The sequence below is a fragment of the Trichechus manatus genome, unplaced genomic scaffold (assembly GCF_000243295.1).
Source record: "Trichechus manatus latirostris isolate Lorelei unplaced genomic scaffold, TriManLat1.0 scaffold00050, whole genome shotgun sequence".
Classification (NCBI taxonomy): domain Eukaryota; kingdom Metazoa; phylum Chordata; class Mammalia; order Sirenia; family Trichechidae; genus Trichechus; species Trichechus manatus.
The window spans coordinates 15,918,595-15,934,302 of NW_004443986.1; the positions used below are offsets into that span (position 1 = coordinate 15,918,595).

General features: G+C 40.4%; 1 protein-coding gene across 2 annotated transcripts in view; it reads right to left on the bottom strand.

Annotated features, from left to right (window-relative positions):
- CPVL (carboxypeptidase vitellogenic like) overlaps positions 1-15,708 on the bottom strand; it is a 128,558-nt gene that overhangs the window by 51,159 nt on the left and 61,691 nt on the right. For both annotated transcript variants that reach the window (XM_023732361.1, XM_023732362.1), the window contains exons 9-10: positions 6,148-6,270; positions 5,658-5,789 (exon numbers count right to left, since the gene is read on the bottom strand). In XM_023732361.1, the coding sequence (XP_023588129.1) occupies positions 5,658-5,789; positions 6,148-6,270 (255 nt within the window). The remainder of the gene's footprint in view (positions 1-5,657; positions 5,790-6,147; positions 6,271-15,708) is intronic.

Here is a 15,708-nt window from a genome sequence, read left to right on the forward strand (position 1 = left end):
CAATGTCATAAAACAGCATGTGTGTTACTGTTACATGAGAAACTATCTGTTCTGTAAGCCTTCACCTGAAGTACAATAAAATATTAAAAAAAAAAAAAAAAGGAAATGTATTCAGCACATTAAAGAAAAATCTATCAAGTATGAATTTAGGTTTCTTACTAGGTTAGCTATTAATATCCCTATTTTGCAGATAAGGAAACTGAGGCACATAAAGGTTAAGCAACTTGCCAAGGACACATCACTAATAAGTGTCAAAGGTGAGATCCAGACTCAGGCATGGCTCTTAGGCCCACCCGCTCAACCACACACACTGGCTCCTTAACAGCAGGACTGCTCTTAGGCCATGGTTTTGCTTTTAATATAAAATCTCATTATTTTATTTGATTAATTTCCTTTTTCACACATGCAAGAACTTAAATTATCCAAGTTAACATTGCCTCAGGTGAGGGGTGGAAAATACTTTAGCTATGCTACCGTTGCTCAAGGCCACCGCATGTGGTTGGGGTGGTTGGGCCAATGGCGCACTAGGTGGGGCTGTCTGCTGATGGGTGAGTAGAAGCAAGAAACGAGCCAAAGCCCCACTCGCCAAGCTAGGTGTCCCGGCTTAGGGTGCATCTAGAGAAACGGCTGCCTTTTATCCTCACACAAAGGCGGCATCTGCTTGTCAATCCCTGACCCCAGAGGGCTGTGTTAGCCTAGAGGAGGCGTCTTTTTCTAATGTGTCCACCCCAAGGGATAGGCTGTAGGCTAGCAGTGGTCCCAAATGCGTAGAGTATTTTTTGAATTCATCTTCAGAAAGTGTCATCAACATCAATGGGAATATAAAATTACCCTTTAAGAATGGATTTGATTTTTCAAAGAGTCAAAAATCATTTGCAGTTAGACAAATAAGGTGGGTGGTCAAATGCTGTTACATAAAGTTTCTCGCTAAAACATATTTCACAAAGAGAACTCTGTGATCCAGAACATTGCCATGGAATGAGAGACAGTGTAGGACCAGGGATTAGCCATCTTTCGTCTTAAAGAATCTCTAATATGTCTGAGGATTTTAATAGAATGCCTGGTGATGAAGCAGAAATAGGGGGGTGGAAATCATGGGGCAAAAATTCCAGCCCCAGGCCTGCTGCCACCTATTTGTGTGGTTTTCAGCAATTCATTAGGCCTCAGCTTCCTCATCAGTAAAATGTATGTGTGTGTGCGCAAGCGTGTGTGTGTGTGTGTGTGTGTGTGTGTATATGTGTGTGTATGTGTGTGTTGGAGGATAGAAGAGGGGGTAGGAGATGATCTCTAACCCCCTCCAGCTCTGAGTTACTGCTCTTTGATTAACTAAATGATTAACTAATTCATTCTAAGGAATCAGAGAACCAAACAGGCATTATTACTTGGGCTTGGAATTTTGACATTTATATTCTCCTGGGTTTCAGGATTTCTTGGGGTGTTCCACTGTGTACCTTGAAACACATTTCACCACCATTTGCTTGTGTGCCTCATACCATTTTGTGTATTTCTCTTGAAAAAGCAAAGTTCTTAGTGTTTAATTTCACCACTCAAGCTATTGACCCACTGGTTACAAAGATATTCTGTACAAAGGTTTATTTTTTTAATTTTTGTTTTTGATTATTATTTTTTGTTTTTATGAATCTGACTTGGCTTCATTTAACCTCATGGGCCACCTTCTCATTCTATCTCTGAATACACAAAATACCTTAACACTCAACAGTGTTACTAATCCTGTGGGTGCGTAGGCTGCTGCTTCATATACCATGGGCATTTTTCTGGTTTCTTTATCCCTTTGGGCATATCAAATGTTCTTGCTCTTGACGTTGCTTAATCCCTGTATGCTTCTTTAAAACCATATCAAATGCCCCACTTGCAGACTGGTCTCATGGCACATAAAACGTGATGTTAGTTCCAAATAAAGTTCACTCTTTTTTACCCTCTTTCCCTACCACAGCAAATAACCTAAAACTAGTCTGGAAAATACTGTCATTGCAAGTCGAAGTACGATCCTACATGCCCCTGATAAGATCCTTCTTCCTTTACATCTACAATTGCACAAGAACATCTGAATCAACACTGTGTAGCCACATCAGGGATCCCAACACAGAGAAAGGAGAGCTGTTACCATCCCAACGGCTTGGAACTTTCCACACTTGTTCCAATTGTATAGCCTGCTGCTATCAGAATTCCCAGCAAGAGCAGTCACTGCCTGGGAGGATTTCAGGAAGTGCCCTGGCACCATACTTGTAAAATGGAGCATAACTTTATGTTACCTCTCTGCTCTCTAAATTTGTATGTCTCCTGGTTTGATCTGAACTAGCTGATCTCCAGTGGAGACTATTAACATTAGGCTTCAGCTTTAATAACAAAAATGGTGTTCAGTATATTGTTATACAATGTGGTTCTACTAACAAGATTAACATCCTCAAAATTCAGTTCTTGATGTAAGTCCTATACAAAGAAAACTACAAGACACTACTGCAAGAAACCAAGAGAGACCTGCATAAGTGGAAAAACATACCTTGCTCATGGATAGGAAGACTCAACATCGTGAAAATGTCAATTCCACCCAAAGCGATCTACAGATATAATGCAAATTATATATCTACAGATATAATCCAAATTCCAATGGAATTTTTTAATGAGATGGAGAAACTTCATATGGAAAGGGAAGAGCTCTGGATAAGTAAAGTATTACTGAAGAAGAAGAACAAAGTGGGAGGCCGCACACTACCTGATTTTAGAACCTATTATACTGCCATGGTAGTCAAAACAGCCTGGTACTGGTACAACAACAGTTACATAGACCAATGGAACAGAATTAAGAATCCGGACGTAAATTCATCCACCTATGAGCAGATGATATTTCACAAAGGCCCAAAGTCCATTAATTGGGGAAAAGACAGTCTCCTTAACAAATGGTACTGGCATAACTGGATATTCATCTGTGAAAAACTGAAACAAGACCATACCTCACACCATGCATAAAAACTAACTCAAAATGGATCAAAGACCTAAATATAAAATTGCAAATGGTAAAGATCATGGAAGAAAAAATAGGGACAATGCTAGGAACCCTAATACATGGCATAAACAGAATACAAAACATGACTAACAATGCACAAACACCAGAAGAGAAACTAGATAACTGGGAACTCCTAAAAATCAAACACTTATGCTCATCAAAAGACTTCACCAAAAGAGTAAAAAGACAACCTACAGACTGGGAAAAAAATTTTGGCTACGACAAATCCCATCAGGGTCTAATCTCTAAAATCCACAAGATATTGCAACACCTCAACAACAAAAACACAAATAACACAATTTAAAAAATGGGCAAAGGAAATGAACAGGTACTTCACCAAAGAAGACATTCAGGTAGCTACCAGACACATGACGAAATGCTCACAATCATTAGCCATTAGAGAAACGCGAATTAAAACTACAATGAGATACCATCTCACCCCAATAAGGCTAGCATTAATCCAAAAAACACAAAATAATAAATGTTGGAGAGGTCGTGGAGAGACCAGAACACTTATACACTGTTGGTGGGAATGTAAAATGGTACAACCACTTTGAAAATCAATTTGGCACTTCCTTAAAAAGCTAGAAATAGAAGTACCATATGATCCAGCAGTCGCAGTCCTTGGAATATATCCTAGAGAAATAAGAGCCATCACACGAATAGATATATGCACATCCATGTTCATTGCAGCACTGTTCACAATAGCAAAAAATGGAAACAACCTAGGTGCCCATCAATAGACAAATGGAATAATAAAATATGGTAGATTCACACAATGGAATACTATGCAATGATAAAGAACAATGATGAATCCACAAAATATGGATGAATCTGGAAGGCATTATGCTGAGTGAATTCAGTCAGTTGCAAAATGACAAAATTGAATGAGGCCACTATTATAAGAACTCAAGAAAAGGTTTAACACAGAAGAAAACATTCTTTGATGGTTACGAGGGTGGGGAGGGAGGGAGAGGGGTATTTACTAACTAGATAGTAGACAAGAATTATCTTAGGTGAAGGGAAGGACAACACACAATACAGAGAAGTCAGCACAACTGGACTAAACCAAAAGCTAAGAAGTTTCCCGAATACAACCAAACACTTCAAGGGATAGAGTAGCAGGGGCAGGGCTCTAGGGACCATGGTTTCAGGGGACATCTAGGTCAATTGGCATAACAAAGTTTATTAAGGAAATGTTCTGCATCCTACTTTGGTAAGTGGCATCTGGGGTCTTAAAAGCTAGCGAGAGGCCATCTAAGATGCATCAATTGGTCCCAACCCACCTGGAGCAAAGGAGAATGAAGAACATCAAAGACACAAGGAAAATATTCAGCCAGGAGACAGAAAGGGCAAGAGAAATAGAGACTCCATCAGCCTGAGACCAGAAGAACTAGACGATGCCTGGCAACCACCAATGACCGCCATGATAGGGAACACAGCAGGAGAAAAGTGGGGTGCAAAACTCAAATTCTAGTAAAAAGACCAGACTTAATGGTCTAAGACTGGAGGGACCCCAGAAGACACAGCCCCCGGGCCCTCAAAACTAAAACCATTCCCGAAGCCTACTCTTTGGACAAAGATTAGACTGGACTATGGGACATAAAATGATACTCGTGAGGAGTGTGCTTCTTAGCTCAAGTAGATGACTGAGACTAAATGGGCGGCTCATGTCCAGAGGCAAGATGAGGAGGCAGAAAGGGACGGGAGCTGGTTGAACGGACACGGGAAATCCGGGGTGGAAAGGAGGACTGTGCTGTCACATTGTAGGGAGAGCAACTATGGTCACATAACAATGTGTGTATAAATTTTTGTATGAGAAACTGACTTGAACTGTAAATTTTCACTTAAAGCACAATTTTAAAAAAATTCAGTCTTTGCCTCATTTACTAATGTGTCAAATATAATGACTCTATAGTAAACATGGCAAAAACTCCCAAGAAAGATTGTTTACATGACCTTAGTCTGCATTGGCCCAAGAAACATAACATCTTGTATCCTAATATTTAGTATATTCTTACTTTTCAAATAGACAAAAAAAAGGGAGCAGAATATAACCACACTGTTTGATTCTCAAGTACAATTTTAAGGGAGCAGTATTGTAATATTCACAAATACCAATGGCTCTTTGTAAAAATTTCAAATTACTACACTTTATAATGTCTGTTCCTGACACACAGGAACATATGACATGTGTTATACACTACGGTCATTTCTGCAGCTGAGCCCCTGTCTGTGGCTATCACCCTCTGAATGGGTTAGAACACATGTGGAAGCAATGCATCCACTTCCTAGGTTGCCTTTCTTCTTCTGATTTCCATGTGATTGGTTATGCCTTTAGGGCCTACAAAGAATTGGAAGAAATCAAAACAGTTCATGAAAGACAGAGTTATATAAACACTCTAAGGCGATCTCGGGTTAAAATATAGCCGAAGTAAATTCAAAGAAACACGGACAGTCCTTTTCTTCATTAGGATCCCACTCATCTCGCCCCCTCATCTTCAACAGCATAGCAGATACCTTCTCTAATCAAAAAAAAAAAAAATAAGCAGCAGCGTGGTGCTTCTATTGACCCCTTCTTTGCTCACATGGTTTTAATTGCTCAAGGGCAACACAGGGCCCCAGAACTCACTTCAAAGGCCTTTGTCCAGTTCCCCTGCTTGATGTGCTTTAGACACTCATCACATTGGTTCTGGAAGTACTTTTGCTGCCCTTCATCCAACAAGCCAATTTGGTACAGGAATGCTGCATAGCCCCCTATAATCTGAAAAGAAAAGGGACAAACACAAACGCCACAAAGAAAGAAAGGGACAAGTTAGGGAAGCCCATTTGCTTGGTGCAATAACCTTTCCTTGTTGTAAATCTTTTGCTGGGATTAGCCAAACAAGACGATTAAACACACACACACACACACACACACTTACTGGCACCTACAGCCAACCAAGGCTGACACAGTAAGTTGATGCCTTAAAACATTTGGTAAACATTAGAATTTCAAGTCATTAGAAAGTCAGTTGAGCAATGGCGTCTCCCTTTATCAAGTGAGGCCCCTTCCATCTGATTAAAGGGGATTTAATCTCCTTAAGACACAACATGGAAAAAAAAAAAAAAGAGACACCTACTGATTCAGGATCAGAGTATGCATCTCCAATAGCAATTCCTTTCAAGTTGATCTTCAACTCCGCCATGGGGTTGAGGGTATGAATATAGTGTGCAATGGCGGGCACGTATTTCCCTGCGTAAGACTGAGAAGGGTAGACATTAAAATGGACAGTCAGAAAATGGTACCAGTAAAATGATATGCGCTTAACCTAATTAAATAATAATGAAGCTGCAATATATCCATATGAGGTATATGATCTATTTTTTAACCTCACATTGTAAATTCCACAAAAGCAAAGAGTGCTGTCTCACTTCTTTTGTGGTCCAAAATAACACCAAGTGACGTGCACATCGCAGAGTAGAAGCACAAAAAATAATGTGTGAACAGTCTCATTTCGTTCCAAAATAAAGTCACATCAACCGGAGAACACAATTCTGCGACTCACTGGGCTTTTTCTTACCAGAAAGTTTCATTAAAAGCTTTATTTAAAGGAAAAAATTCTCAAGCCGTAAAATACAATTTCTAAATCTATATAATGATGCAAAATTGGAAATTAACATGTATTAAGGTAATGGGAGAAGAGGAAAGGAAAATAATATTTACTGGCTACTAAAATTGTCACTTAAACTTATCTCAGTGTTTCTAAACCATTTCCAGGACAGAGTTCTTCTTCAAGGTCAAGATAGTTTGTGGAGACTGTTTCCCCCCAACAAATGTGATAATAGCTATACTTTCGGGATATGCTAAAAAAAGGGGGGGCTACTACAGATTCAATAATATATTTCTTAATAATTTTGCATTTTTTCCATCAATGGACATGTCCATGGATGTCTAATATTAAACTTACAATGTTCAAAATAAAGCTCCTAACCTCTAAGCCCTGCTGCAGCCTCCATTTCCATTAAAGGCAACACTGTCCTTCTGGTTGTTCAGGCCAAACATCTTGGCGCCATCCTTTATATTGCTCTTTCTCTCACATCCCACAAAAATCCATCAGCCAATCTTCTCAGCTCTGCCTGTTGTTGCTAAGTTGCGTTTGAGTCAATTCCATCTCATGGTGACCCCGTGTGTGCAGAGTAGAACTGCTCCATAGGGTTTTCAAGGTTGTGACCATTTTGGAACAGGTCACTGGGCCTGTCTTCCGAGGCACCTCTGGGTGGATTCAAACCACCAACCTTTTGACTAGTAGTTGAGCACTTAACCATTTGTACCACCCAGGGACCCTCAGCTCTATCTATTCTATTAAAATATGTCTAGAATCCATTGTGTTCTCACACCCCCCACTTCATCTTCCTGGTCCAGGTCACCATCATCTCTTGTCAGGGGTACTGTACTAGCCTTCTAATTGGTCCCTTGCTTTTGTCCTTGACCCCCTGCAGTCTATTTTCAAGACAGTGATCCTGTTAAAAATTAAGTCAGCTCATGTCACTCCTCTGCTCAAAAAATTCCCATCTCACTCAGAGTAAAAGCAAAAAGCTTTTTTGGACTTGTAAGGGCTGACGTGATCTGGTCCCTTCACCAACCTTATTCCCTACTGCCTCCTCACTCATTCCACTCCAGTCCCACTGCGCTCCTTACTGTTCCTTGAATATACCAGGCACATGCTCACCAGGGACTTCGCATTAGCTGCTCCCTCTACCTGGAATGTTCCTTCCCATATGTCCATATGGCTAGCTCCCTCACTCCTTAAGTGAAGCCGTCTGAGGATTGCCCTCCGTGGCTACTCTATGTAAAATTTTAACACTCCTCCTTTGATATTTTATATTCCCCCTTCTGTCCTTTCTTCTTCTTCTTAATCCTTATCACTCTCCAATGAACTACATATTCTACGCATTTATTGTGTGTGTTGTTGTTTTCCCACCCACGCTAGAAAGTGAGATGCGTGAGCATGGGGATATTTGTCTGTTTTGTTTATTACTGTATCCCCTGTGCCTAACGCTGCTTACTTTTTAGTGCTCAACAAAGTTGTTGAATAAATGAATCTACATGCATTTGAAAAATAGCAATGCATATCTGTTCAAAATAGACTAAAGTACTGTCTGGGCACACATGGCTGTGCAGACCCCTCACAATATCTTCAAGGATCCCCAGGAGTCTGCAGTTCAAAGGCCAAGAACCCCCAAGAGTTCCTGTTTAATCCATTCTACAATCATATGCTGGAGATATCGTAATTCTCATTTCAAGATGAGGACGTTGGGGCTTGGAAAGGTTAAGCGGTAAAGCCAGAATTCAATCCTAGTCTAACTCCAAAACTTACATTCCTTCCAAGTTCTGATAAACAATGTAATTTTTGTAATTTATGCCATATTGTATCATTGATGCAACCCTCTTGTACAATAACATTTAGGCACAGTACTGAATCAAAGCAATTTATGTATTCATACTCATGAGCACATTTCAGCCTCCTGAAAAAAGAGGAAGACCTTTAATGAGATGGACTGACACAGTGGCTGCAACAATGGGCTCAGACATAGCAACGATTGTGAGGATGGCACGGGACCGGGCAGTGTTTCCTTCTGTTGTACACAGGGTCGCTATGAGTCAGAACTGACTCAATGGCTCCCAACAATGGGAGTTGATTCTGATTCATTGCAACCCCATGTGACAGAGTAGAACTGTCCCATAGGGCCTTCTTGGCTGTAATCTTTATGGAGGCAGATCTCCAGGTCTTTCCCCCTTGGAATGGTTGAGTGGCTTCAAACCGCCAACCTTCCGGTTAGCAGCTGAGTGTAATATAGAGATGTGTTTATCTGCCTGAAATTTGGTTTGTTACATAACTGTGCTGCATCCTTTTGATAGGGACAAGAAGTGAACATTTATCAAACACAACTTCTGTAAGATGACAAAAAAAGCACATTTACTTGAGTAATCATTTCACTGTTAAAGATGTATTATACAGTCTTCATTCAGTGATGGTTTACTGGGTAAAGGCATTATGCTAGATACTTCGGGAAACACAAAAATGAATAAAGCACAAAACTTGCCCTTGTTAAGCTCAATTTCTTTTGAAAATACATTATGGAAATTTTGACTTAAACACGATAAAGCAAAGTTTACCATTTCATGAATTATTATCCTCATAATTTGTACATTGTTCAGTATATAGTAGGTACACAAAAACACCTTTGATAAATTGAATGACTTATCTGTCATTACTTTTAAACATTTTTTCTCTATTGCCAATTGGTACAAAATGCTAAAAAGTGTATCTTCCAGTGATGGTATCACTCAACTTACCTTATTATAAGACCTGGTAATAAAATACCTTCCTTGGCCGCTTCTGAGACGGAAGGACATGTACTTTAAATTGCTATACAGGTAGTAATGACAAATATATGCTAAAACATCCTCATTTTTATGGCACTTTCCCCCCTTGGAGCCCCCTTATGTATCTGAGATGTATGCAGGCAGGATAGTAAGAAAAAAGATCCACTCATATTTTTTGAGCATCTACTATGAATAAGGCTATTTCACCTACTTTAGTTCTCACGAGAGCCAATTTAAGGTAAACAGGATTTTCCTAACTTTTGCAATGATGAAAACAAGGCTCTAAGTGTTTCAGTAACATGCTAGCTGGAATTTGATCTCAGGCTTGTCTGCCTCCACACTCTGGTGTCTCACATCAAATCACATCCAGGCCAGTGGTCCTGGACTAGACTATGGGTCTCTGGGCTCCCCGGCTGGGACCAAACCTTGGTTTGATCCACACCACTCTTGCTAAGCTGACCATTAACGAAAAACAATACGGTGAAATGGATAGTTCTATGATCACATCCACAACCAGATTCTGTAAAGTTCAGTCTGCAACCGCTAACCTAACACTGATGATGTTTACCTCATTTTTGATTTCTAATGACTATCACACACTTCTTTGCCCTCTGTCACTGTGACAAATCCTTCACTACTGCTTTCATTCGTCATTCCATTGGTTGAGTGACCAGGCTGTCACACAGTAGACAATTATGGGATTATTTTATGGGAAACAAACACTGAAACATTATAATGAAATTTCAATTATTTTCACTCTCCTCATTGAGACACAGTTCTTTTTTGCAAGATCAGAATTATTTATTCCTCTCGAATCATTTATTTCTCCATTTAAAGATTTTCTGACCACCACAGGCACTTTACAAAACAACCACACAATAAATCAAGTGTATCTTATTTAACCTCGTTTTCCCTTTCCTGTATGTTTTAAATAGAATAGAACCCACATTTTCGGGGGAGAATTCAGGTGTGGTTGCCTTCTCGACTAGAAATGGACTATATGGTCCTTTAGACTTATTGTTATGATTCTGTACTGTTATGAAGTCTTGCTTCTTTTGTTCAGTGTTCTGTCCACAATGACAGCAGCAACAAGAAGTACAACTATCAGTTCTGCAGCTTCTCTGACCTCTCACTGCTGTTCACCAATGTGCGTCACAGCTGCCCAAGGAAGCCCCTGAAGTCTGTGAATTAACACCAACCTTCTAAAATCAGACTCTGGCCTCATAAAAGCCCGGCGCAGCATCAAAGCAATTATAAAAGGAAAGGGCAAAAATGCAACCAGAACCTATCCGAGCACACATTATTTTAGAATTTGGCAGTGACTTTCAAATGAGGAACTCAGCCAGATAAACATATATATCTAACATAACAATTCAAACTAGGGTAGCAATCGACCCACCAGGGTTTTAGTCTGCTCTTATTATTCCTTTCTAATATTTAAAGAAGTGTCTAGCTGCAATTTCCAACACTGTTCTGTGTGTTTAATTTTTCTCATGGCGGGCATATTTGGAGCTCACCTCTGACAAAAAGAATCAGAGATTTCAGGGTGCAATTGTACACGCTTATGTTTGCTGGAGCTTACAGAAGCAATAAACCTCCCTTCTTTCTCTTACATCAGAAGGATCTCAGAATTCAGCTCTCAGGCTTTTATTTCCCCCAAGAGGGAAAAAGGTCTCAACATCACAGCTGAATAGTAGTTTTCAATCTTGGTCTGCAATCTCTCTGAGTTCTTAAATGATGTTTCAAACAACCTAATGAAAATCATGTTAGGAGCATATTGTACTTGTAAAAATAGTCTAGAGAGAATGTAATGCTTGGTTAATTATCCAGATGTATGAAAGCACAATGAAATTGGACTTAAAGAAACTTGTAATTGTGTATTCTGTCTGACTCTCTCCGTTCTTACATGTTTCAACAACATTCATAGCCAACTCACTGTACCCCAGCCACCCTGTTACTTTTAAAGGAGGAAAAAGGATTCCATATCTAAAAATCAAGCTTCAGTCAGCTCCTCCAGGAGGAAAAATAATAGTCTCAGAGAATAATACTATAATGGAAACAGTGTCCTCTTACAGGAATTTCACATATGTTAGCAGTTACTATTGTTTAAGCTACTCTCTGTCGGCTGCATTTCTTACTGAGGTTTAGCAGAAAAAAGAAGAAAATAGATGCAATTGTACTCATTCTTCTGCCTGGCTTTGTGGTATGCACTTTACAGCAAAATGTTCAGAACTTTATCTGTGATAATGAGGACTACCCTTTGAAGTGAGACCTCTCCCCCTAAGCCTCCACACAAAGTTTCACCATCGACACGCTTACTCCCTAAAGTCTGCCTGGCAACTGGAAAAGGGGGAGTTGTCAGCCTTAGCAATGGCATGTTGAGGATCAGGGTCATTCTGAGCCATTTTCCCTGCTCTGTGCCCACTCCCCTAGCCACTCTAGCTGGAATGAGGGTCTCTTTGATGACTTCACTTCTGGGACACTCCATGTCCATAGAAGGAACTGAGTAGAAGGAATTGAGGTGGGCTGCCCTTGTGGAGAGAGTCACACCAGTGCCTTGTCCCCCAGTTCCCCCCATGCAAGGCAATGCTGAGTCTACAGACACAGACTATGCTGCAGCCACCTCCACTTCTAGGTGAGGAGCAGAGGGAACAAGCAAACATTCCTTGAAGAGAATTTTATACACACATTGAAAGCCCATTACTGTTGAATTGATTCCGACTCATGGTGACCCCGTGTGTTACAGAATAGAACTGTTTCATAGGCTTTTCTTGCCTGTAATTTTTATGGAAGCAGATTGCCAGGCTTTTCTTTCACAGTGCCGCTAGGTGGGTTCCAACCACCAACCTTTCGGTTGGTAGTTGAGGGCAGACTGTTTGCGCCACCCAGGGACCTCATACACATTGAAAACCCAAGGAAAATCACACAAAAAATAAACTTGGTGAAAACCCTAAAAGCTTAATGGAGTCACACAAGATGCAGCAGCCAAGGGGAAAAGATGAGGCTAGGGGGACCTCTTGACTTCATCTAGCCTTGGATGGAATCTCACTTCACTCAGCACCCTTATTTTCTCTGAGGACAGAAGAGGTGTGGCCTTAAAATGGCGACTTTGGAAAATCAATGAATGAGGAAAGCTGAGATTCAGTGTTGTCATTTCCACAACTTCCCAGACATTTCTAGAGCATGCGTCATCTAATTTCAAGACCACGCTGCTGAAATTAAAAAGAAAAACGGCTTCTAACAAGAATATGCCGTTATCAAAATGTTTTTTTCCCTTGAATCTGAGCTTAAAAAGAAGCTTACAGAATCTACTGGGATAGACATAGAGACAAAATATTTTGATCTGTTGCCAACTTTTAGTCATATAAACATATGCAAAGAGACATGGTGCCTTCCAGCTGATACACTGTTCTTCCGTATTGAGGGGACACTTCCTTAAAAAAAAAAAAAATCCATCATTGATGGGCATGGGTGAAAAAGATGCACTCCTTCCCACCCCCTAGTCCCAACTTTGGAGAAACCCAGCTTGAAGCCAGGTGACTCAACCAGATGAATAAACCCTTTTGTTTAAAATGGAGATCCAGTTAATTTGACTTTTAAATAAATAGTACGAACTCAGGGGGCCACAGTTAACAAACTGAGTCCTTTATTTGCTCACTGTAGATAGGATTCAGGAGATTTAAGCTGCATAATAGATTTAACTTAGTGTTTCCTGTCCCCAACCTAGACATTTAATCAGGTACTATTTATTTCTCCACACTGCTTGGTCCAGCATGGTAGTTCAGTTCAGACAAAGCTTACAATGACTTCTGATTTACTCATATCCTTTTCCATGCAACTAAAGAATTGGTGAATATGTGTTGATTTGATTTGGATATGCTCTCCAAAAGCCTGAGGCCCAACTTATAAACATTTCCATATGTCCCTACTAAATTGTTCAGGTTGCATCTGAAACCTTGATTTTTCTAATATTAAACTCATTAAATAGCCACAAATACGTTGCAATTTCAAAAGAAAATATTGGCAAGTGCAGATGAACATAACAGAAAATAGGCATTTGTCATGGGCTCAGGAGTTAAAACATCTTGAGTGTTATCTAGTAAAATCCAGCAAATTCCAAGCTTTGAGAAATAATTGCATTCCAAGGAGTTGAAGTCTTTATATCACTTGAAGCTTCCATTTACTCTATAAAACTTTATGATCAAAGCCACATCTTTATGATTAAAACTAAGTCTTGGCCAGAAAGACAGAAACATCCAAGAAGCTAGGGGACTTCTTTTCTGTTTATATAAGGTTGATAACCCTAGAGATTTTGTACAACATATCAAAGGGGAATGTTGGGCTGTCTTCTACAGAAAGTGGATCTGTTTTGTGGGAAGCAGTAGGTCCTCCAGACAGTGCAGTACTGAGGAGAGAGCACCCAGGCTCCAGACATCATGGCAGGCAAGCAGGGTTACAATCCTCAGCAGGTCCCTGACTATAGTCTTCAGACTCTGGAGTCTGTCTGCTCAGGTTCCAATCCTGGCACCTCCACTTTCTGGCTGGGTGACCCTGGTATGGCATGCCTAACTTCTCTAAGCCTCAATCACCTCACCTGTAAAATGGGGATAATAACAGTGCCTATTTCATAAAGTAGCTATAAGCATTAAAGGAGGTCGTACATGAAACAGCGCTTGGCATAATTCCTGCCATATGATCAATTCTCAATAAATATTCTCAAATAAGATCTTACAAACAGAACAGGTGAACTAGATGTTCTCCCAAGCTCCCTTCTTGCCAGTAAATTTAATAAGCATAAGCCTAGGCTAATAGGATAATGACAAAGACCAACATAAAATGATTATAGCCAACTGCTAGCATGGTTCTCCCACCCCTCTTCCATGTCACCTCTTTACTTGCAAGTCAGTGCTTGATATTCCCATATTACAAATATCTTTGTATGAGTTACACTCTGTCCTCTCTTCAAATACAAATGTGTTGGGAGTAACCCACATGTGGTTTAACTTATCAGATCGCTTCTAACAGACAGTGAGCTGGTAAAAGTCAGAATGGGTGGAAGAAACAGAACAATCATGATAGGGATGGCAGAAGCATGAAGAAATAGTGCTTGAGCACAATATAGTCAAGGAGAGGAAGGCTGGGTGGGAGGTAGGGCACAGGACGGTCCTGGAAACTAAGGGAGTAGAAAGAAGGGTCACCAGGGTCCAGGACACGAGACAGTAAAAGAAGGGCCAGGAAAGAGAGATGAAAAGATGCTGGAGAGAAATATCATTGAGTTCTTGGTTTTATCTCTGGACACCCTTGCACGAGAAAGTCACTAACATTCATTAAAGATGGTGCTTAGTACTGTATGAAACAAATTAAACAAGCATGGCTCTGGCATACAGGGAGCCTGCCACCCGAAACCCAATGGACTGTGATGATTTCACTAAAGGTTGTCAAACACCGTGCTCCCAGCAAGACTTCACCCATTTGGATGAGGATAAAGTATCCCATTAAGCTTACTAACTAATTTTTAAACAGCTTCAAAGTTTTGCCTTTGGCCTTCCACTTAACCATGGTTGCAGAATTGCTTGTCAAGAGCGTATGCCCCACTCTGCTGATTAAAAAGAGATGCCCAGTTTTAACCGTACACTCTGCCATTTTGGAAGAGCTCTCATCCATTACCACAGCCACTCATAAGCATGGAATCTTTCCCTGGAGAAGGACAGAAAGCCTCACACTCGGAGAACAACAGGCTGTCCCGCTTCTTCCTGACGCCTCCCTGCCTCCTAGTGACGGCTGATCTGCTTTAACATCTAGCTGGGCCCCATGTACACTGGAGAGGGTTCTGAAGTGCGCCTGTACCTCAAGAACAAGAGCAATCTCACTAATAGTTATTGGCTTAGAAAGGATAACACTTAGAAAGTAAGTTAATTATGTGAATTAAATGCAGCTTGTTTCTCTTTTTGAAGTACATTTTTTTCATGCCTGAGGAGGGTGATTTACAGACACAATTGTCTTTCTTTAGGGAAAATTAATTCCAGTTGGTGTTCTGAGCAGAAATGAAGAAAAGATGGGAAAGAGACAAAGCTGCTTCTTCCTTGCCTGTCAGCCTAGCCATCATTCACATGGCCGTGGCTGGGCAGCTCAGGTGGGTCCTAAGGCATTTTGCTGCTTCTCATACAAAAAGTAAACAAACAAACAAACAAATTCTAATATCAACTTCTAAGCTCCATCTTCATCTTCGCTTTAGATAAAATGATCCATTTCCTGCAGAGACAATTTTAAAATACTGGATACAAAGCAGAGGAGATAATGCCACGTTCCAACA